General features: G+C 38.6%; 2 protein-coding genes across 3 annotated transcripts in view; one reads left to right on the forward strand and one right to left on the reverse strand.

The window, feature by feature from the left end:
• The window catches only part of LOC132956355 (sex comb on midleg-like protein 2), a 486,888-nt gene that overhangs the window by 184,940 nt on the left and 285,775 nt on the right, over window positions 1-16,173 (reverse strand). The window lies entirely within an intron of this gene.
• Window positions 6,202-10,117, forward strand: LOC132956392 (chymotrypsin-like elastase family member 3B). Its single transcript, XM_061029820.1, has 8 exons — window positions 6,202-6,353; window positions 6,720-6,808; window positions 6,885-6,982; window positions 7,130-7,258; window positions 7,499-7,635; window positions 9,408-9,550; window positions 9,649-9,801; window positions 9,921-10,117. Exons 1-8 carry the CDS (start codon window positions 6,266-6,268, stop codon window positions 9,936-9,938), a joined length of 855 nt encoding a protein of 284 aa, XP_060885803.1. The 5' UTR covers window positions 6,202-6,265; the 3' UTR covers window positions 9,939-10,117.

The following is a 16,173-nucleotide window of genomic DNA, read 5'->3' on the forward strand; positions in this document are numbered from 1 at the left end:
TCATTGTGAAAAGCACTTAACCTCCAATGAAGCAGATAGACTATGCAGCTAAGTGTGAAATAGGACATTACTGTAAAAAAATGACTCTCTCAACTTTTTAAGGCTGAATAAATGTTTTACAAAGTAGTCCCGAGTAACATCTGCAGCAATAATTAGATTAGATCCATCCCATCCATCCTGACAGAGAGGAGGGGCAGAGCGGTCCCAGCAGTTTGACGATTGCACATTTTTGTGCAGAGTAACTAGCAGACATAATCGTCTCTGACTGGAGCCTGAAGGCAGACTTCACTCCGCTTCTCCATCACCAGAAACCATCCTCTGCAAACCGAGAGAAACCGGATGGTACCAAAATAGCCAAAAGGAGACAAATTCAAATGATTCTGTATTCAAATCAATTCAGGGAGCACGTCTGGGGTTCATGAGGAAATCCATGGACGTGTACGACGTGTGCTCTAAGTAAAGGGAGGAGTTTAGATTTAGGGGGATTTTTCTTGATTTGATTTCTTGGCCACATTCATTCCACTCTCGTCTGCAAAACAAGACAGAAACTCTTATTAAAATTTTTTGTTTTCTACGCAAAGTTATTAAAAAAACAAATCCACACCAAGATAAAAAGTTGAGTTAAAAGCTGCTGCAGACTTCTTTAAGTTTATTGTTCTGGTACTGAGCTTTACCATCATTAAACTTATAGTGCTTTCACACTTGCACACAGGAAGTTTTCAGGATGAACTACGTGTGAATGTTCCATGTGAAGTCAGGGTGAGCTGATGTGAGAACGCAACAAAAATGATTCAGAACAATCATCGTGAGTGAGCGAGGAGGCGGTGATGACGTTCATATTCTGTGATTGGTGCACCACAATAGACTGTATAGCACAGAATCAATGTCATCTCTGTGCATGTCATGAAGCTGCTGCAGTATGTAGTCTCCAGTAGTATGTTCTTCTCCACTCTTTTAATTATAATGTCAATGTGTTGAACTACACAGCATTGATATATGTCCAAACCTGAACAGCTCTATCTGTTCATTTCTTACAAACTTGAATCTTTACTTTTGGTTTAAATGCAACACACACTTTCCCTCTGGCTTATGATGATATCTGAAGACGGAGGACAAGGCCACTTCTGTTATGCTATACACATTTATGATTTTCAGCTTCTGTGTTAAAGTCAAGTGTGGAAACTGTGGAGCGTGCACAACACGCCTAGTCCAGTTTGATTGAGGTGTATAAATGCAAGAATGAATCACTCTACCAGCAATGCATAGGTTTGTTAGTTCAACTTCCAGAAATCTGACTTAGTACAATTTCAGACGAATGTTGATTACAGGCATTTTGAAAGTCCAGATATTGTTGGACTAACACAATAAATTGACTTTTTCTAACTGCATGTAAAGCTACTGAGTGACACCTCTAAAACTTAACATTTAACACATCCTACCATGTTTGTCTTCTCTGTAAAAATCAGACATATGTTAAGGTAAGCGAAGCTCTGACTTTATCTTCATATTCACCTTACAAAGCTGAAAGTGGTATCAATATTTTAATCTTTCAGCCAAAATTAAAACAAAGAGTATATTTCCCCTTAATGTCAAATATCTCCCAGACTCTTTATCATCTCCTTCTGGAAAATATGATCAGTCACTGGAAAATATTCTGTGTGCGTTCAAGCGAATAATATCATGTTCACGCTTTCATTCCTCCTCTCTTGTGGTGAAAGGTGATCTCATGAACTAACTCATGAAGCTGCATGTGGTACGCATTTATTCAACCTACCTTTTTTTTCTCGCCTCTATTAATGACTGATATTCTCTCTCTCAGTGAGTGGAAACTGAATATCAGCCACTTGATGTGACAGAGACCTAAAGTGTGATTTATGTTTCAAAGGTCTAATTGGCAGCATTTCCTCTGTCTCTAGGCTGCACCAGTCACAGTTTAGACATCTCTGAAAACCTTGGGAGATATACACTTGGCCTTAAATGCTGCTGGCTGCTTCAGATCATTTATCTTAGTCTTGAGCTTCCACTGAATAAGGAGCAGCCCTGCTTCTGTGGCTAACTGTATTTCTCTTTGGAAATATCGATTTACACAGTTCAGCAGAACAATGTCTTGATGGAAAATGTTACGCATAGAAAAATAAAATAATAAAAGGGTTATGGACGCAGGCGGTTTAGGACCAGCTCATATAAATTTACTCCAAACTATTTATTTTCCAGCCTTTTTATCATAAAATCCAAATATATTATGCTATAAAATGTTATGCAGTGTAATATGATACAGGCAGAAATCATTTCCTGAGGACATTTTAATCGTACCAGTAGACAATAACTGGACTTTTTGATCTGGGCTGTCGCTCTGTGGCTCTATGGGTTGGATTATTGTGGTTTTTAAATGTTTCAACAATTGTAATTTGCTACAGACGTTCTTCTTTTGTCTTCCTCAACTTGTCATGCATGACCATCAAATTCCAATTTTTCCAATACCGGGCTGGTGACCAAAAACTGCAGAAGCTTTTAACATTACCCAACATCTCTGTTGTACTTCATGCTTAGAGCTAATCAGCAAATGTTTGCATTCTCATACCCTACCACTTCTAAATGGAAAACATCAAACTTGTAATTGTTAGCATTTTAGCAAGTATAGCTTCACAGAACAGCTAGCATGAAGCTACAGCTAGCATGTAGATCAATTCTGTCCTTTACTGCTAATACGAATAAAGTTATAATAATTATTAAGTTCTTATTAATATTCATCACATCTTTTATGTGGACTGGTTAGTACGTTTGTATTCTATTCATCAGAAGGTTTCTAATGTTATCAATGATGTTGAGTGAAAATGCTTTGCAGCTGTGATATTCTGTTGAGTCTATCATTATGTTTTCATGTGTTTTCTGTTCATTTCATGTTTTATCTTGTAATCCTCATTATTTTGTATTATGTCTGGTGTTACTTCCTGCTATTTCTTCATTTCCCACCTTTTTCCCCCAACACACCTGTGTCTCATTTATCTGACCTGTATATATAAACCTTTGTGTTGACCTTCCCTCTGCTCGATTTCCCCCCTTCAGACAATCCTCCTAGATTTCCCTGTAATCGGGTGTGTGTCAAGGTTGATCTGATATGAAGGACGTGGGGGACGCCCTGAATTCATATCAAAGTTGTTGTTTTTTTTAATTAATTATTTACGATCCGATCTCCTGTTGTGTGTGATGAGAGATGAACACCAATCTTTATCAGTAGTGTACAACTTCTAATAATAGCCCAGGCTTTTATTATCCTCAGTCTTTGATATGACCTTGCCTTTATTTGGTAAAGGTGATAATGCGTTTTGAACAAAAAGTGGTGCACAGCAAAGACGGGAAAACTATCAAATATTTAAATAAGGATGGAGTTTCACCGTAGTTGAACTTTTTTTCTTCATGAATTTTGATTAAAAAGTAATAAGCAAATTATTCCTGCCCATCGTCCATCGTGTTTGTTTACTCTGAAGTCGTGTTTGACTTCAGAGGAATTTCACAAGACCTCCAGCGTTTAGAGTCAGGACTCTGGTTGTTGTTGAACAGAATCTGTTAGTGTACTGATGCTCTCCAGACACAACACTGATAAATCTATCATTATTTTCCCTCATTTTGGATTACTGGATTTTTCAGTTCAGCCCTCTCAGTTTGTTGTTGGTGCCCACCAACCTGAACTTATACGCTATACTTTTGATCAGATCATGTAAGAAGTTGTTGCCACGGGTAACCATGGCCTCTCCTCCTCACTGACTCATATCTCTTTGTGATTAAAGGTCCTGTCATTAAGTCGCAGTAAAAAATCCAATATTTGCATTTTAAATTCTCTGCTAACATTAAAATGATTTAAAATGAGCATTGATTCTTTTTCACACTGTTAAGAGTTTATGGACTCTCTCAGTCATTATAAACGACAATTCCCTCCTGAGTGACCTCCTGTGAACAGCGCCCATTAATTCATTGTAAGCTGTAACGTTTGCAGCCCTAATCCAAATTATTCACGGCTCTGTCACTGCTATGTTACACAAACATGCAGCACATGTCAGCTCCATAAATCTCCATGCCACGTCTGGAGCGGAGAATTATCTGAACACGGACAGAAAACAAGCGGAGCCTTTTAGCTGTTGGGGCAATATTGATTTGATTTGCTTCCTATGCGGGTAAAATTTATAGATGTCTGCCGCCTTCTCCGGAGAGTGATATTAGTTTCCCTGAGGAGGAAAGGATCCTGTCTGAGCGAGGCGTGAAGAATTGGCTCCAGACTGAGCAGCAGCGTGGGCCCCTTTGTGAATGTATAACATGTTATTAAAGCAGAGAAAGTTGTTACAGGACTGTTTCTCTTGAAGGTAACCCAAAAGATATCCAGTTCTGTGGTCGCAGGGACAAAAATGTATTTCTTGCATTTCTCGGTGCACGGCGGCAGCTGACGACACTAAAACCCTCGTCTCACTTCCTCTGCCCTCTCCCTTCTTTTCTGCTTCACTCTTTAAACTGCTACCTCAGCTACTCTCTGTTTATAAAACCCCACAGTTTCACTCGAGGAACAGTTTGTCCTGCAGGATCAGGATGGAAGGATTTTTATTATTTTTAACTACAACTCTTTATGCATGCTTGAAAAGATGTGAATGATCGATAAATCTGGGAAGATGGCATATCTTTGGTTGTGTTGTTATATTTAGAGATATCCTGTCATAGGTGTGTTTGCACTACACTTCAGATCCCTGTTTAAAATCAGCTGTAGTGTGAGGTTTCTGCTAACATTTTACATGAATGAAGGTGAGCTCAACTAAAAGATGTCTGCAATCATTTCAACAATGAAAAATACCTTTAATGCCATTTAAAGAAGAGAGAATAACCTGATTTTTAATTTGGATATGACGGTGTAGAGAGTCAGGAATCAGAGCGAGAGAGAGAGAGAGAGAGAGAGAGAGAGAGAGAGTGGGGAATGACTTGCGGAAAAGGAGCCACAGGTCAGACTTGAACCCGGACCGTCCACTTGGAGGACTATAGCCTCTGTGCATGAAGCGTAACCTAACCACTGGGCCATCAATAGTAATGTCATTTGACCAATAAAGTACAAAAGTGTACTCAGAAGTGGATATGCAGCATGTAAGCAGGAACTTAAAAAATAAGACAAGAGTAAGAAAAAAAACTGTTACAGTCAAGATAAAGATGAAAGAAGACGACAAAATATGCAAGAACTTGCATGCAGAGGGGACTGATGATGAAAGATGAACATGGTCAGAGGTTTGAAGGTTAAAAAAAAACATAATTCCAAATAAAAAAATATAAAAAGCAAAAAGGCATCCTGTTTTTGTCCTTGCTTGCAGAAAATTCATCATGCCACATGTTGTGTTGTCATATTGTTGGACATGTATTTGAATGTATCCTCAGATAGTCTTATGGGGTTTTATGTGAGTGAATGTTGTAAATGTTTAATCTGTTTGTTTGCACACAGGCCAAACTAGGGACAAGAGTTGGAAATAGCTGAATACTCTTTATGCATCACATCAGTTTCATGCTTTGTATTGAAACTATGTTCAATTGCACTGTCCCTATGAAATAAAAAAAATTAAAACATGTTGCACATTCCTGCAGCTCTTTTATTGATATTAAAAACAGAAAACTGTAAATAATTCATCCAACACTCTTTCATACGCTTGCTGTTTATATTCACTTTCTGTTAATTATACATCAAAACAAAAAGGCAAATTCCTTGTTTCCTGCAGCTTTGGAGGAAATTAAAAACATGCATCACATGTTTTCATTCCTATTTTTAGTCTATTTGCTGTGACTGTAGTGCTTTATAAATGCAGGTTATCTCAGGTTTGTTTGATTTTATTGTCTTTAATGCATAATGAATGCTGTAAAAATGTTGTATTTTTATGATTTAATTCCCCTAGTTCAGCACTTTAAAATGCTTTGTGTCTGAAATGTGATCTACAAATGAACTAGCTCTGCTCGTATTTAGTCTTTATTAATTTCTATTGCAGATTGGTGTACTGGATAAGGATCTTTGTACACACATCCTGACAAATATACACATATTATACACATATTATATAAGCAAATACACACATGGAAAATTCTCAATTTATCTCTCCAACATGTTACAAAACCGCCCAGTCTTTCCAGAAGTGCACAGATCAGCTCTGGCAGTGAAGCTGATGCATCTGTGGAACAGGAAGTTCTTCCCAGCCTGATAACAAAGTTCAACATGTTCAATCAGACGGACTGAGGAGGTATAAAGGAGATGAGCAGAGCCGTCAGAGCGTTTTTGTGTCTGCAGGCTGACACCATGATTCAGGCTCTGCTCCTCCTGCTGCTGCAGCTTGCATACGGTGAGTAGCACTGCTTACAGGTGACTGGTATACTTTATTTCTTTACTTCATACCCACATCAGCATGAAAACACAAGAAATATAACAAGACAACAACACAGTAATAACATTTAGCATTTTTTATATCCAAGTAATCATTACATATTTGTACACAAAATCACAATTTTTTTACATGAAAGGTTTGAACATGATCAGAAATAAACACATAAGCTTCTTATTGTTATTGCACTACAAGTGGAGTTGCTTTAAAAAGACACAACACTAGCACACAGGTCATTCCTGATTATGTACCCCAGATGTATTTTGCTCATACTAAGCGTTTGATTTGTGCTTAGAATCAGGCACTAACTTGATCGTGTGTTTGTAGTTTTCGGGTGTGGCACACCTGCTGTAAAGCCGGACACCAGCAGGGTGGTGAACGGAGAGGATGCTCGCCCCCACAGCTGGCCCTGGCAGGTACTTTAACCCCTCATACTGAAACTATTCTCTTATTAAAACACATTTTTTATAATAATCCTTGTGTCTCTCTCAGATCTCCCTGCAGGTGAAGCACGGCAGCCGTTACCATCACACCTGTGGAGGGACTCTGATCGGACCCCGCTGGGTGCTGACGGCTGGACACTGCATCTGGTGACTAACAGAAAGACGAGATAGATATACTGTGTGATTTATTGAAGCTAATGCAAAAAAAAATGTGACATGCAATATAAGGCAAGTTAGCAGAGATATATGATTGAACCTGTGTGGTTATAGGGTGACTGAGTGAGTGTGTTATAGGCCTGGAGACGTGTACCGTGTGGTCCTGGGAGAGCACAGCATGAGTCTGCAGGAGGGCACCGAGCAGATCAGAGATGTTCTGCGTATCATCGTGCATCCACAGTGGGACATCGACTTTGTGTCTGACGGGTGAGGTTACAAAATCAATGTATAACCTTGTTTTTGTATCATCTTTAATAAGCATCAAGAAAAAGTGTTTTGTTGGTTTAGGCCTGTAAACACAGAACTGAGGAAGTAAAAGAAAAATAGAAAATTACATCTTTTTAATATTAATAAAGAACATGTAAACACTCTGAATGTTTGATGATGATTGAGAGAACTTTCAGTAACTCACTAATATTCATGTGTAACTTGAATTATTCCCCTCAGAAATGATATGGCTCTGCTGAAGCTGGATAAAAGCCCCATCATGGCCGACAGCGTCGGTGTAGCTTGTCTGCCTCAGGCCGGAGAGATCCCTGCTCACGGAGCATCGTGCTACATCTCCGGCTGGGGAAACCTTTACTGTAAAGTCCCCCCGCTCTCTTTCCTCCTCTGCTCCCTCCAGGGTTCTGCATGTTCTGTTTAACCACGGTGTCCTCATCTCTCGTCTTTTGCCCTTTGCAGTGATCACTGCAGACCACAGCAGGGGGTCTGTAAATTAGAATATGAATGTAATCACTGGCAGGTGGATGTGTGGCCTAGAAAAGTTTCAATATAAATTCTGAACTGTTGATGACTCAGAAGCTGCTAAATCGGCACTCCCTAAGAAATGTAGAAAGTTTTCAAGAGTAGTACAAGCAATCACAGTTCAAATTCAGTATTTACACTACAGTTACTGATACCTTTAGTCTATGTCAACCCAGCTGTCATTAAACACCTTAGTTTGTACGTCTTTTTCTTTTCCTTTTCTATTACTATGCGAAGTACAAATCTGAGGTATTTTCTCTCCTTTGCATTGGATTTTTATTTTAAAGGTACTTATAACTATACTCTAGTACAGTTACTTTCTTTTTTTAAAGATTTATTTTTGGCCTTTTTGTGCTTTTAAAGGAGAGAGAGGACAGTGGATATAGTTGGAAATCAGGGAGAGAGAGTGTAGGGAATGACATGCGGGAAGGAGCCACAGGTGGGATTCAAACCTGGGCCGCCCGCTTGGAGGACTGCAGCCTCCATACATGGGGTGCGCACCAACCACTGCGCCACCAGCGCCCCAGTACAGTTACTTTCTGATTGAAACTAAATGAATCAACAATTAAGATATGCTCCTTCACAAGTTGAGAAATCATAGTGCTGAACATGAAATGTATCTCTTATCATATCCTAATCAGCTTCTCTTCATCTGTTTTTAATTTGACCAATGTACTGTTGCAAATGCAGGAACTTCACTTCAAAAGAAACATGATTATCTTTCAAAGACTGTATATGAGAAGTGGACATAGTCTTGTTTGTGTAAAAGTGAAACCAGTGCCAAAGTGACTTTAATCTGCATTCTTGCTAATGGCCAGCAGGGGGAGACAGCACTGGTTGCAAAAAGGAATCAGACTGTAAAGCCTCCTACACACATATCACAAGATTTTGAGACATTTTCAGAAAAAGCCTGACTCTGACATTTTTACTGGTTTCCTTCTGACACATGTCCCTCACAGTGAGAGTTTTCCCCTGTCAGACAAGAAAGGAGTATGAAGCAGCTTTATAACATGCAAAAAGATTGCACTGTTTTGAACATCAACATACCCCTCTAGTCATGATTCATTTTCCTGAATATTTAATTCTCACATTCAGAGTTCACACAGCGGCTCTCCCTTCCTTTGGCGACAATTTGACAATGAGGCAGGGAAAATTCTGAACGCAAATGACTTCAGTTTCAGCTCACCCTGAAAATATCAGGATTATACAGTAGTGCATGTATGAAAGGGGTTCATGGAAGAAGATATGAAATGGGACACATTTTTACTTGACTCATTTGAAAACATTTTCCTCATGATTTTATGTGTCAATGGGTGGAGTTAAAAAGCAGAGTTTGCTTTAGGGGCGTGACTATCTTTGGTTGCCAAATTGCCATCATTTCAACGTGTCAACTCTTTGTGTTCTACATGTTAAGTGTTGGCTCTAAAAATCAAGATGGGAATGGTCAGAAAGTCAAACTGAAAGGTTCCTGATGGTACACAAACTAATATTTGGTGTCACAGTGGCCATACTTTTTTAAGGTAAAATGTGAGTTCCTGACCTCTGTCTAGTCTACATGATGTGTTTGTGTGTTACAGTATGGATCACCTCTCTCCTTTGTGTGTCCCAGCTCATGGTCCCATGCCTGATAAGCTGCAGCAGGCCCTGCTTCCTGTGGTGGAGTACAGCGTGTGCAGCCGCAGCGACTGGTGGGGCATCAACGTCAAACCCAGCATGATCTGTGCAGGAGGAGACATCGTGGCTGGATGCAACGTGCGTGACAAGGAAACTCGTACCTGTCAGATCTGAACAGAAAACTGCTTTGTGCAAAGGTCAGACACTTCAAACTGTGTTCCTGTGCGTCTCTTTAGGGAGACTCCGGCGGTCCACTCAACTGTCTGGGTCAGGATGGCAGGTGGTACGTTCAGGGCGTCACCAGCTTCGTCTCCTCTCGTACCTGCAATGAAGTGAAGAAGCCGACCGTGTTCACCCGCATCTCCGCCTTCACAGACTGGCTCAGTGAGGTGAGTTCATCTGTGAACTACAGTCACACCTTACATGAGCATGCTTCTGTCTACAGTCACAGAAATGATCTGCACTGGAATATCTCTGATTAACAAAGCACTTCCTGTTTTCTCTGCAGGTAATGCTGAAATACTGAGAGTCTACTCCAAATCAACTCATCAACTCTGGAATATAATGACACCCAAAGTTTCTCTGTTAGTTTTTTTCAGTTTCATGTTAAACACCGATCAAAAATGTAATTATGATCTTTAATGTAAGAATCTAAGTAAAAGAAAGAATCATGGTATTACAATCATTGTCCCACAGTAAAATGAACCTTCCTGTGTCTTTCATCACTTTACAACAGCCTGTGAATTATTTACACTGCATTTTATTTTCATCTGCATGAATAGAAAGTTACTAACTTCTAGTTCTGACTGTACTTAAAGGTGCACTATGCAGTTTTGGTAGAGAAATATGAAAGTTGGAGAAATGTACAGATTCTATTCTATACACAAAGTGTCCTCAGATTAAACTTTGGTCCCTGTAACACTGTTTGAAGATAAAATGCTGTGTGAAGTTGAATTTGGGGGTCCAGCACAGTGACACCGTCACTCTCCTGGTAGCTTTTATGCTTTAAACAGTGTCCCAGGGACACAAGACTACAAGTTTGTGTAGTCAGTTCAGAAAATATAGCATAGAATTGTTTCACTTCTCAAACTTTCAAATTTCACCACCAAATCTACATAGTGCACCTTTAAGTTCAGATCTTTAGGTATATCTTTTAAGATGTCATTTTGACTTGAATCTGCATGTTTGCACATTTTAGTCCTTACATTTTCTGGTACTGGGCGATTTATTTTTCTGCACTTGTAGGGAATCATTTTAATTAGTTTTTTTTTCATCATTGCACACGGCCTTTACAACATCATGACTAATTTCAACCTTCGTGAATGAGAAAAATTACATTAACTATATGACTCTTTGGTGTAGCCCTAATTGCATATCATACATGAATGATGTTACATGATGAAAAAAACGTTTGAGACGTGAAAAAACTGAGGGGAACTCAGCTGCAAAGAGAAACGTCCAATCAATGTGATGTGCAAAGTTATTAAAGGCTACACTGTGAGGATTTTCCAGAGCTTTTTAGGGAAAAGTGCCTCCTCTTTTAACACTAGTCTATTATTTGTAGTCTATGTATTTGTAATTCTGAAGTAAAGTCATTTTGCCCACTCTGCTATTCAGCATCATGTTTCAACAAATCCAAACCACAGTTGTTTATGAGAAAACATCAACAATCAAACTAAATGATTCCTGTCTTTAAAAAGAGGAGCGTAAAGGGATCCCTGCTCTGTGAAAATCTTCATACTTCTCCCTCCTGCTGTGTGATCAGAGGAGTGTGTGAGGAATGGATGCCCATCAGCGTGTGCAGAGGACTTATGAATCAGTCTCTCCCATCAATCATCACCAAGGTCGTCTGAGTTTTCTGCACCTGTGTCTGATCCAGACTGGAGGGCAGCAGCTCTCACGTCAGATAAACTGCAGCCGCAGGTTGCCTTGATACACGACTTCAGCAGACTATGCATCAGATCGCAGCAGCATACTGAAACACTTTTGATAAATACACATCCAGTTAGTGACAAAACACAGAACTCATTTATCAAGATGACAACTCAGTCAGTCACAAGCGGGCAACTTTGTTTGAACCTGTCATTGTTAAGACAGCGTCTACATTATAATTCAGAGGGAAGAATTAAACTTTAGACATTTTGCAATGTACTTAATCTGGGGTAACTTTGAATCTCAAAAAGCTATTGAATTAAATCATACAATGACCTTACTATATCATCAGACAGAAACATGCTGTGTTGAAGTGCTGGCTTCTCTGACAACAATGCAGCACCCAGTATGTCCTCATTCTTCCTCATTCATGCAATGCAGAATGGTTTGCTTTTGTTCGACCAGAGAAGGTAGGTGGTTTTATAGCGAACAGATTTGCTTGCCTCAGCATTTTTCTAATAAGCTTCCACGACCAGAAACGTGGTGAAAGTAGGATAATTATTGGAGATGATTTTGAAAAATGCAGAGAGGTTAGAACGCAGAAAGGTTTCAAGGCTGATTCAGAGCTGGCTAAACACTGAAGCTTCAGTGCCCGCGACATGGCAACCTGTGTGCGCCTTGACTCTATGGAGAGATAGGTGGGGTGGAGACATCTCTCTCAATGTTTTGAATTTGGACTGCAGTACCCATTTTAAAGGGTACCTTTGAGTATATTCTTAACTTCTTTCCATCCTTTCTAATAATCTTTCTTTGCATACACCTCAATCTATAAACTGTTATCAGTTGTCCTAACAGTTTCAGAAACACAAAATGAAACACTTACACTCTCCTCTAATCCACACTGAGTCAATACTCAAAAAGTTTCAACTTTGATACTGCTTCATGGATTACAGGAGAAATGCAGCAGTTTCAGAGAATCAAGTGAGTGCTGATGTCCCTCCTATATTCTTATAAAATACTGTCTTAATGTGTAAAGTTTAAACATGACCCTGAACCTTTCAAACCCTGTGACTTTCATCTGTCCCCATCTGCTGGTTCATGTGTGAACGTGTTCAGAGCTGACGGCATCACAGCAGCTCCATCCAGTGGACGGACAGAGAGAGAGAGAAAGTGAGAGAGAAACTACCACGACTGCTGTGGTCTCCAAAACAGGCATGTGACATATTCACTCTTATACATCAAGAATATAAAATAAATTGCTCTGGGTCTGTAACCAGCTTCAAACAGACACCTTATTAATACTGGCCACTTTTAAAAATCCAATTTATTTTGTTTGATTTACTCACTTAAACCTCAATGAATGTTACATACATTTACCTCTCAGGCTTCATCTGTGAGCACTGTCTTCTTAACTAATGTAGTTGGGTCATATGGAGACGTTTAAGATTTACAACAGTAGAAACTAATCTGCACTTTTAGTTTCAGTAAATATTCAACAGTACACTGACCCATCCACCTTCAAATCATAACTCAAGACTCACCTTTTCAAAACGAGCTTTTGATGTGTGATTGTGATGTGTGTTCTGTTCATGTATGGCTCATATGTTGTTGTGTATTCGACCTGTGTGTAATAATTACATCATTGTGAGCTTATACTCTCCAGCATGTTATCTGAGTATTATTGCTTGTGCTGCAGCGTTTGCCCTTATCCAGGTTTTTTTGATTTTTTATATTTGATTTATTTGCTCATTTCAGTGTATGGTTTCAACACAATAAAACACAACAATAAATATTTTCTCATAATACTGAAACACTGTTCATGAGCAAACAGGAGCAGGAAGAAGAAAACTTATAATATCTGCCCCCTGGGCAAAAATGCCTCTACACATAATGTAAACAATGATACATGTTAGTCCATTTCAACTTTGTGTTCTATACAGCTTAGATTACATTTGATCTATTGGATTACAATAAGCTATTGATGATAACATAGTAGTAAATGTTCAGAATACTTAATTGCATGTACATAATATAAAAAGTGACATTGTCATAATTTTGTATGTTTATTTTGTACAAAATGCTTTAGTAAACTATTCTAATAACACAAGATACTGTTTAACAGAATAAGATGGCTAACCTGTTGTTTTCTCTTTCTTTCACAAAACAAAAAATAGATCAACAATATAGAAACAATCAAATACAATCAGTTAGATTAACTCAATACCTTCATAAGTTCCCAGAACCTTTTCTTTACACATTCTTTTACATTGAATGATAGTTGAGCAGCATTTTTTTGAAATAGTTAATGATTATATCCTCACTGTGTCAGTGTCTCAAGAGGTCACCACTGCTCCACCTTTTGTGCTTCAGAAAAGATAAAACCTGTTGGTAACATTCAGGTCATCACGGTGCTGAGAGGGCAGAGCTCCTCAAGCACACGTCTGTCATGTATCCACCATAAAGCATTAAGTATTTTGTAGCCTGCATGTGTAGCCTATTGCAGCTGCCTCTGATAAGATGATTTTAAAAATAATGCACTATAGAGTGTGTGTTAGTGTGTTAGTGTCCAGGTAGAGGCAGCACGCTCACACTCAGCTCTGTGGAACATTTCAGGAAACATTAACATATTCAAGCAGAACACAGAGAGGAGTTTAGTTACACTCTTTAAAATTAACCACACTTTCAAGGAATGTGTTCTGGCTTTCCATTATTTCAACACAACAAAAAAGGTTTTTTTCAAAGTCATTCAGCAGCAGTGTGAGGGAATTATTGGAGCAAAGGGCATGACTGTTGGTTATTGCAGCTGGTGAGTATTTCTGATATAACACACTCAAATTTAAAAGATCACTACAAAAGTATATATATATAAGATTAAATTACCCCCGATATAGAACTGAAATACATGTTATTAGAAGTAACATGCAAGCACAATCAAATCTGATTTCTGTTTCAAATCAACTGCATACAAAAAGAATACAACAACAGCAATCATGACTGATTAAATTCATACACTTTATGATACCATCAAAAGCATCACTGGATTTTTAAATCATCCAGTGTTGAGCCTATGAGATTTAGTTCCTCCTTAATATAAACAGTAAGTAATTCACAACACTTGCTAGCAAGCTACTCTGTGGCACAGGACAGATACATGTAAAAAAACACACTAGTGTTAGCTCACAAAGCTAACGAACAATATTAATGCAGCATGTCCACACAGTCTAATGGAAAAATTCTGAAATTCAAGAATAATTTAATACCTAATATTCTTGTTTTGTCTCTACCCAAGGATGAAGGTTTCTCACAAATAGCTAAATATTAAAAAGATACTCAGACTTGAAGTTTCCTTGACATTACTGTTGTGCGACGTGTTGAAATGTTTGATGAAATGTATTTGATATTTGACTGCGCCTGTAATCCTTATATAGGCATGAACGTTTTTCTGTGTATATAAACCCAAGCATATTGTGATTACTTTGAGCTTTCCTTCAGACTGTATTGACACTCTGAAGCTTTGTTCCTTCTACTTGCAAGAAGAATTCAACTAAACAAAGAAATTGATTGACTCATGATCCTTTCTTTTGCATTGTTAACAGAAATTTCCAGCACAACAGTCCTCTCATTCATCCTCCTCATCATACCCGTGTTTCCCACCAAGATGTCCTCCACAGCCTTAGCATTTATCCACTGCCTTGATGAAATGGCATCTTCTACTCTACCTCATTTTTTTGGTGAAACCTGAAGAATTTGTTCCTGTAAATTAATTATGTTAAAGGCCACTGGTGACCCAATTCCTAAGAAGCTTTAAAAGAATGTAATTTGAGGTTGTCGTACAAAAGGGTAGCGTCAAAATGCTAACAGAAATTAGCTTCAATCCAAATTTGAAACATTGTCTTTTAAGATTCTGCAAACTTTCTTTGTATTGGGTTTGAATTAGGCTTACTTCAATCAGTCAATCGATCATACCAAGCGTTAGCATCGTTAGCAGGTATTGACCACTGAATGTATTGAGTGACAAAAGGAGTTGTCTTAAATTTGGACATGAAGTGCATTGCGGGTCGTTGATCAGCTACCTTAGGCCCCATGTCCACATAGCATTGTTTCCTGGCAGAAAAGCGCCGGCTGTGCGCTCAGGAGTGTTTGCATGAAGCGTTTGTGCTCTGGGAAGAAAAGCGCTGCACGTCCATCCTGTCTCTATGACAACAGTTTGTTAACAACGGCCGCTGTATGACCAACACGACTCCGTTATTTTTTACTGCATGTTTTATGTTTGAGATAATTTTTTTTACCCCAGACGACACGGAGCAAAGAGGATGTGAGTACAAGATAAGATCTGTAGGAGGCAAAAATACAGGGAATATCAAACATTTTGAAAAGAGCGCCCGTGTGACATCAACAGCACCGTTCTGAAAAGTTGCAATATTTTCAACTTGAGCGTTCAGAGCGGCCGCACAAAAACGGCCGGAAAAAATGTTTAGTTTTAGTTTTGTAATCGTTAACCACTGGAAACAGTTTGAGACAAACTTGAAGCTAACACAACTAGCAAAGGGATTGGAAATAGTTCCAAACACACATTTATATCTGCGTCTTCTGATGATTCCTACTCAGAAGACCACACTACTCTAACTGTTACTTGTGTTGTTGCTATGGGCAGAGTCTGGTAGATGTCAATCTAAATATGATAGGCCACGCCCACACAAACTTAATAAAGTTTCTGAACAGCAAAAAGAGCTTCCTTTGAGCAAGGTGTATTAAAGTCGTTGACTTAAACTTCCTCTAAAAATTATATTTTATTTGAGGATTATTTTTATTTTTAGGACAATTAATGTTATCTCACATGATTAATAGACATTCAATGATATGAACCAAACAATAAAAACTGTACACAT

The sequence above is a fragment of the Labrus mixtus genome, chromosome 3 (genome assembly GCF_963584025.1).
Source record: "Labrus mixtus chromosome 3, fLabMix1.1, whole genome shotgun sequence".
In the NCBI taxonomy this organism is placed as follows: domain Eukaryota; kingdom Metazoa; phylum Chordata; class Actinopteri; order Labriformes; family Labridae; genus Labrus; species Labrus mixtus.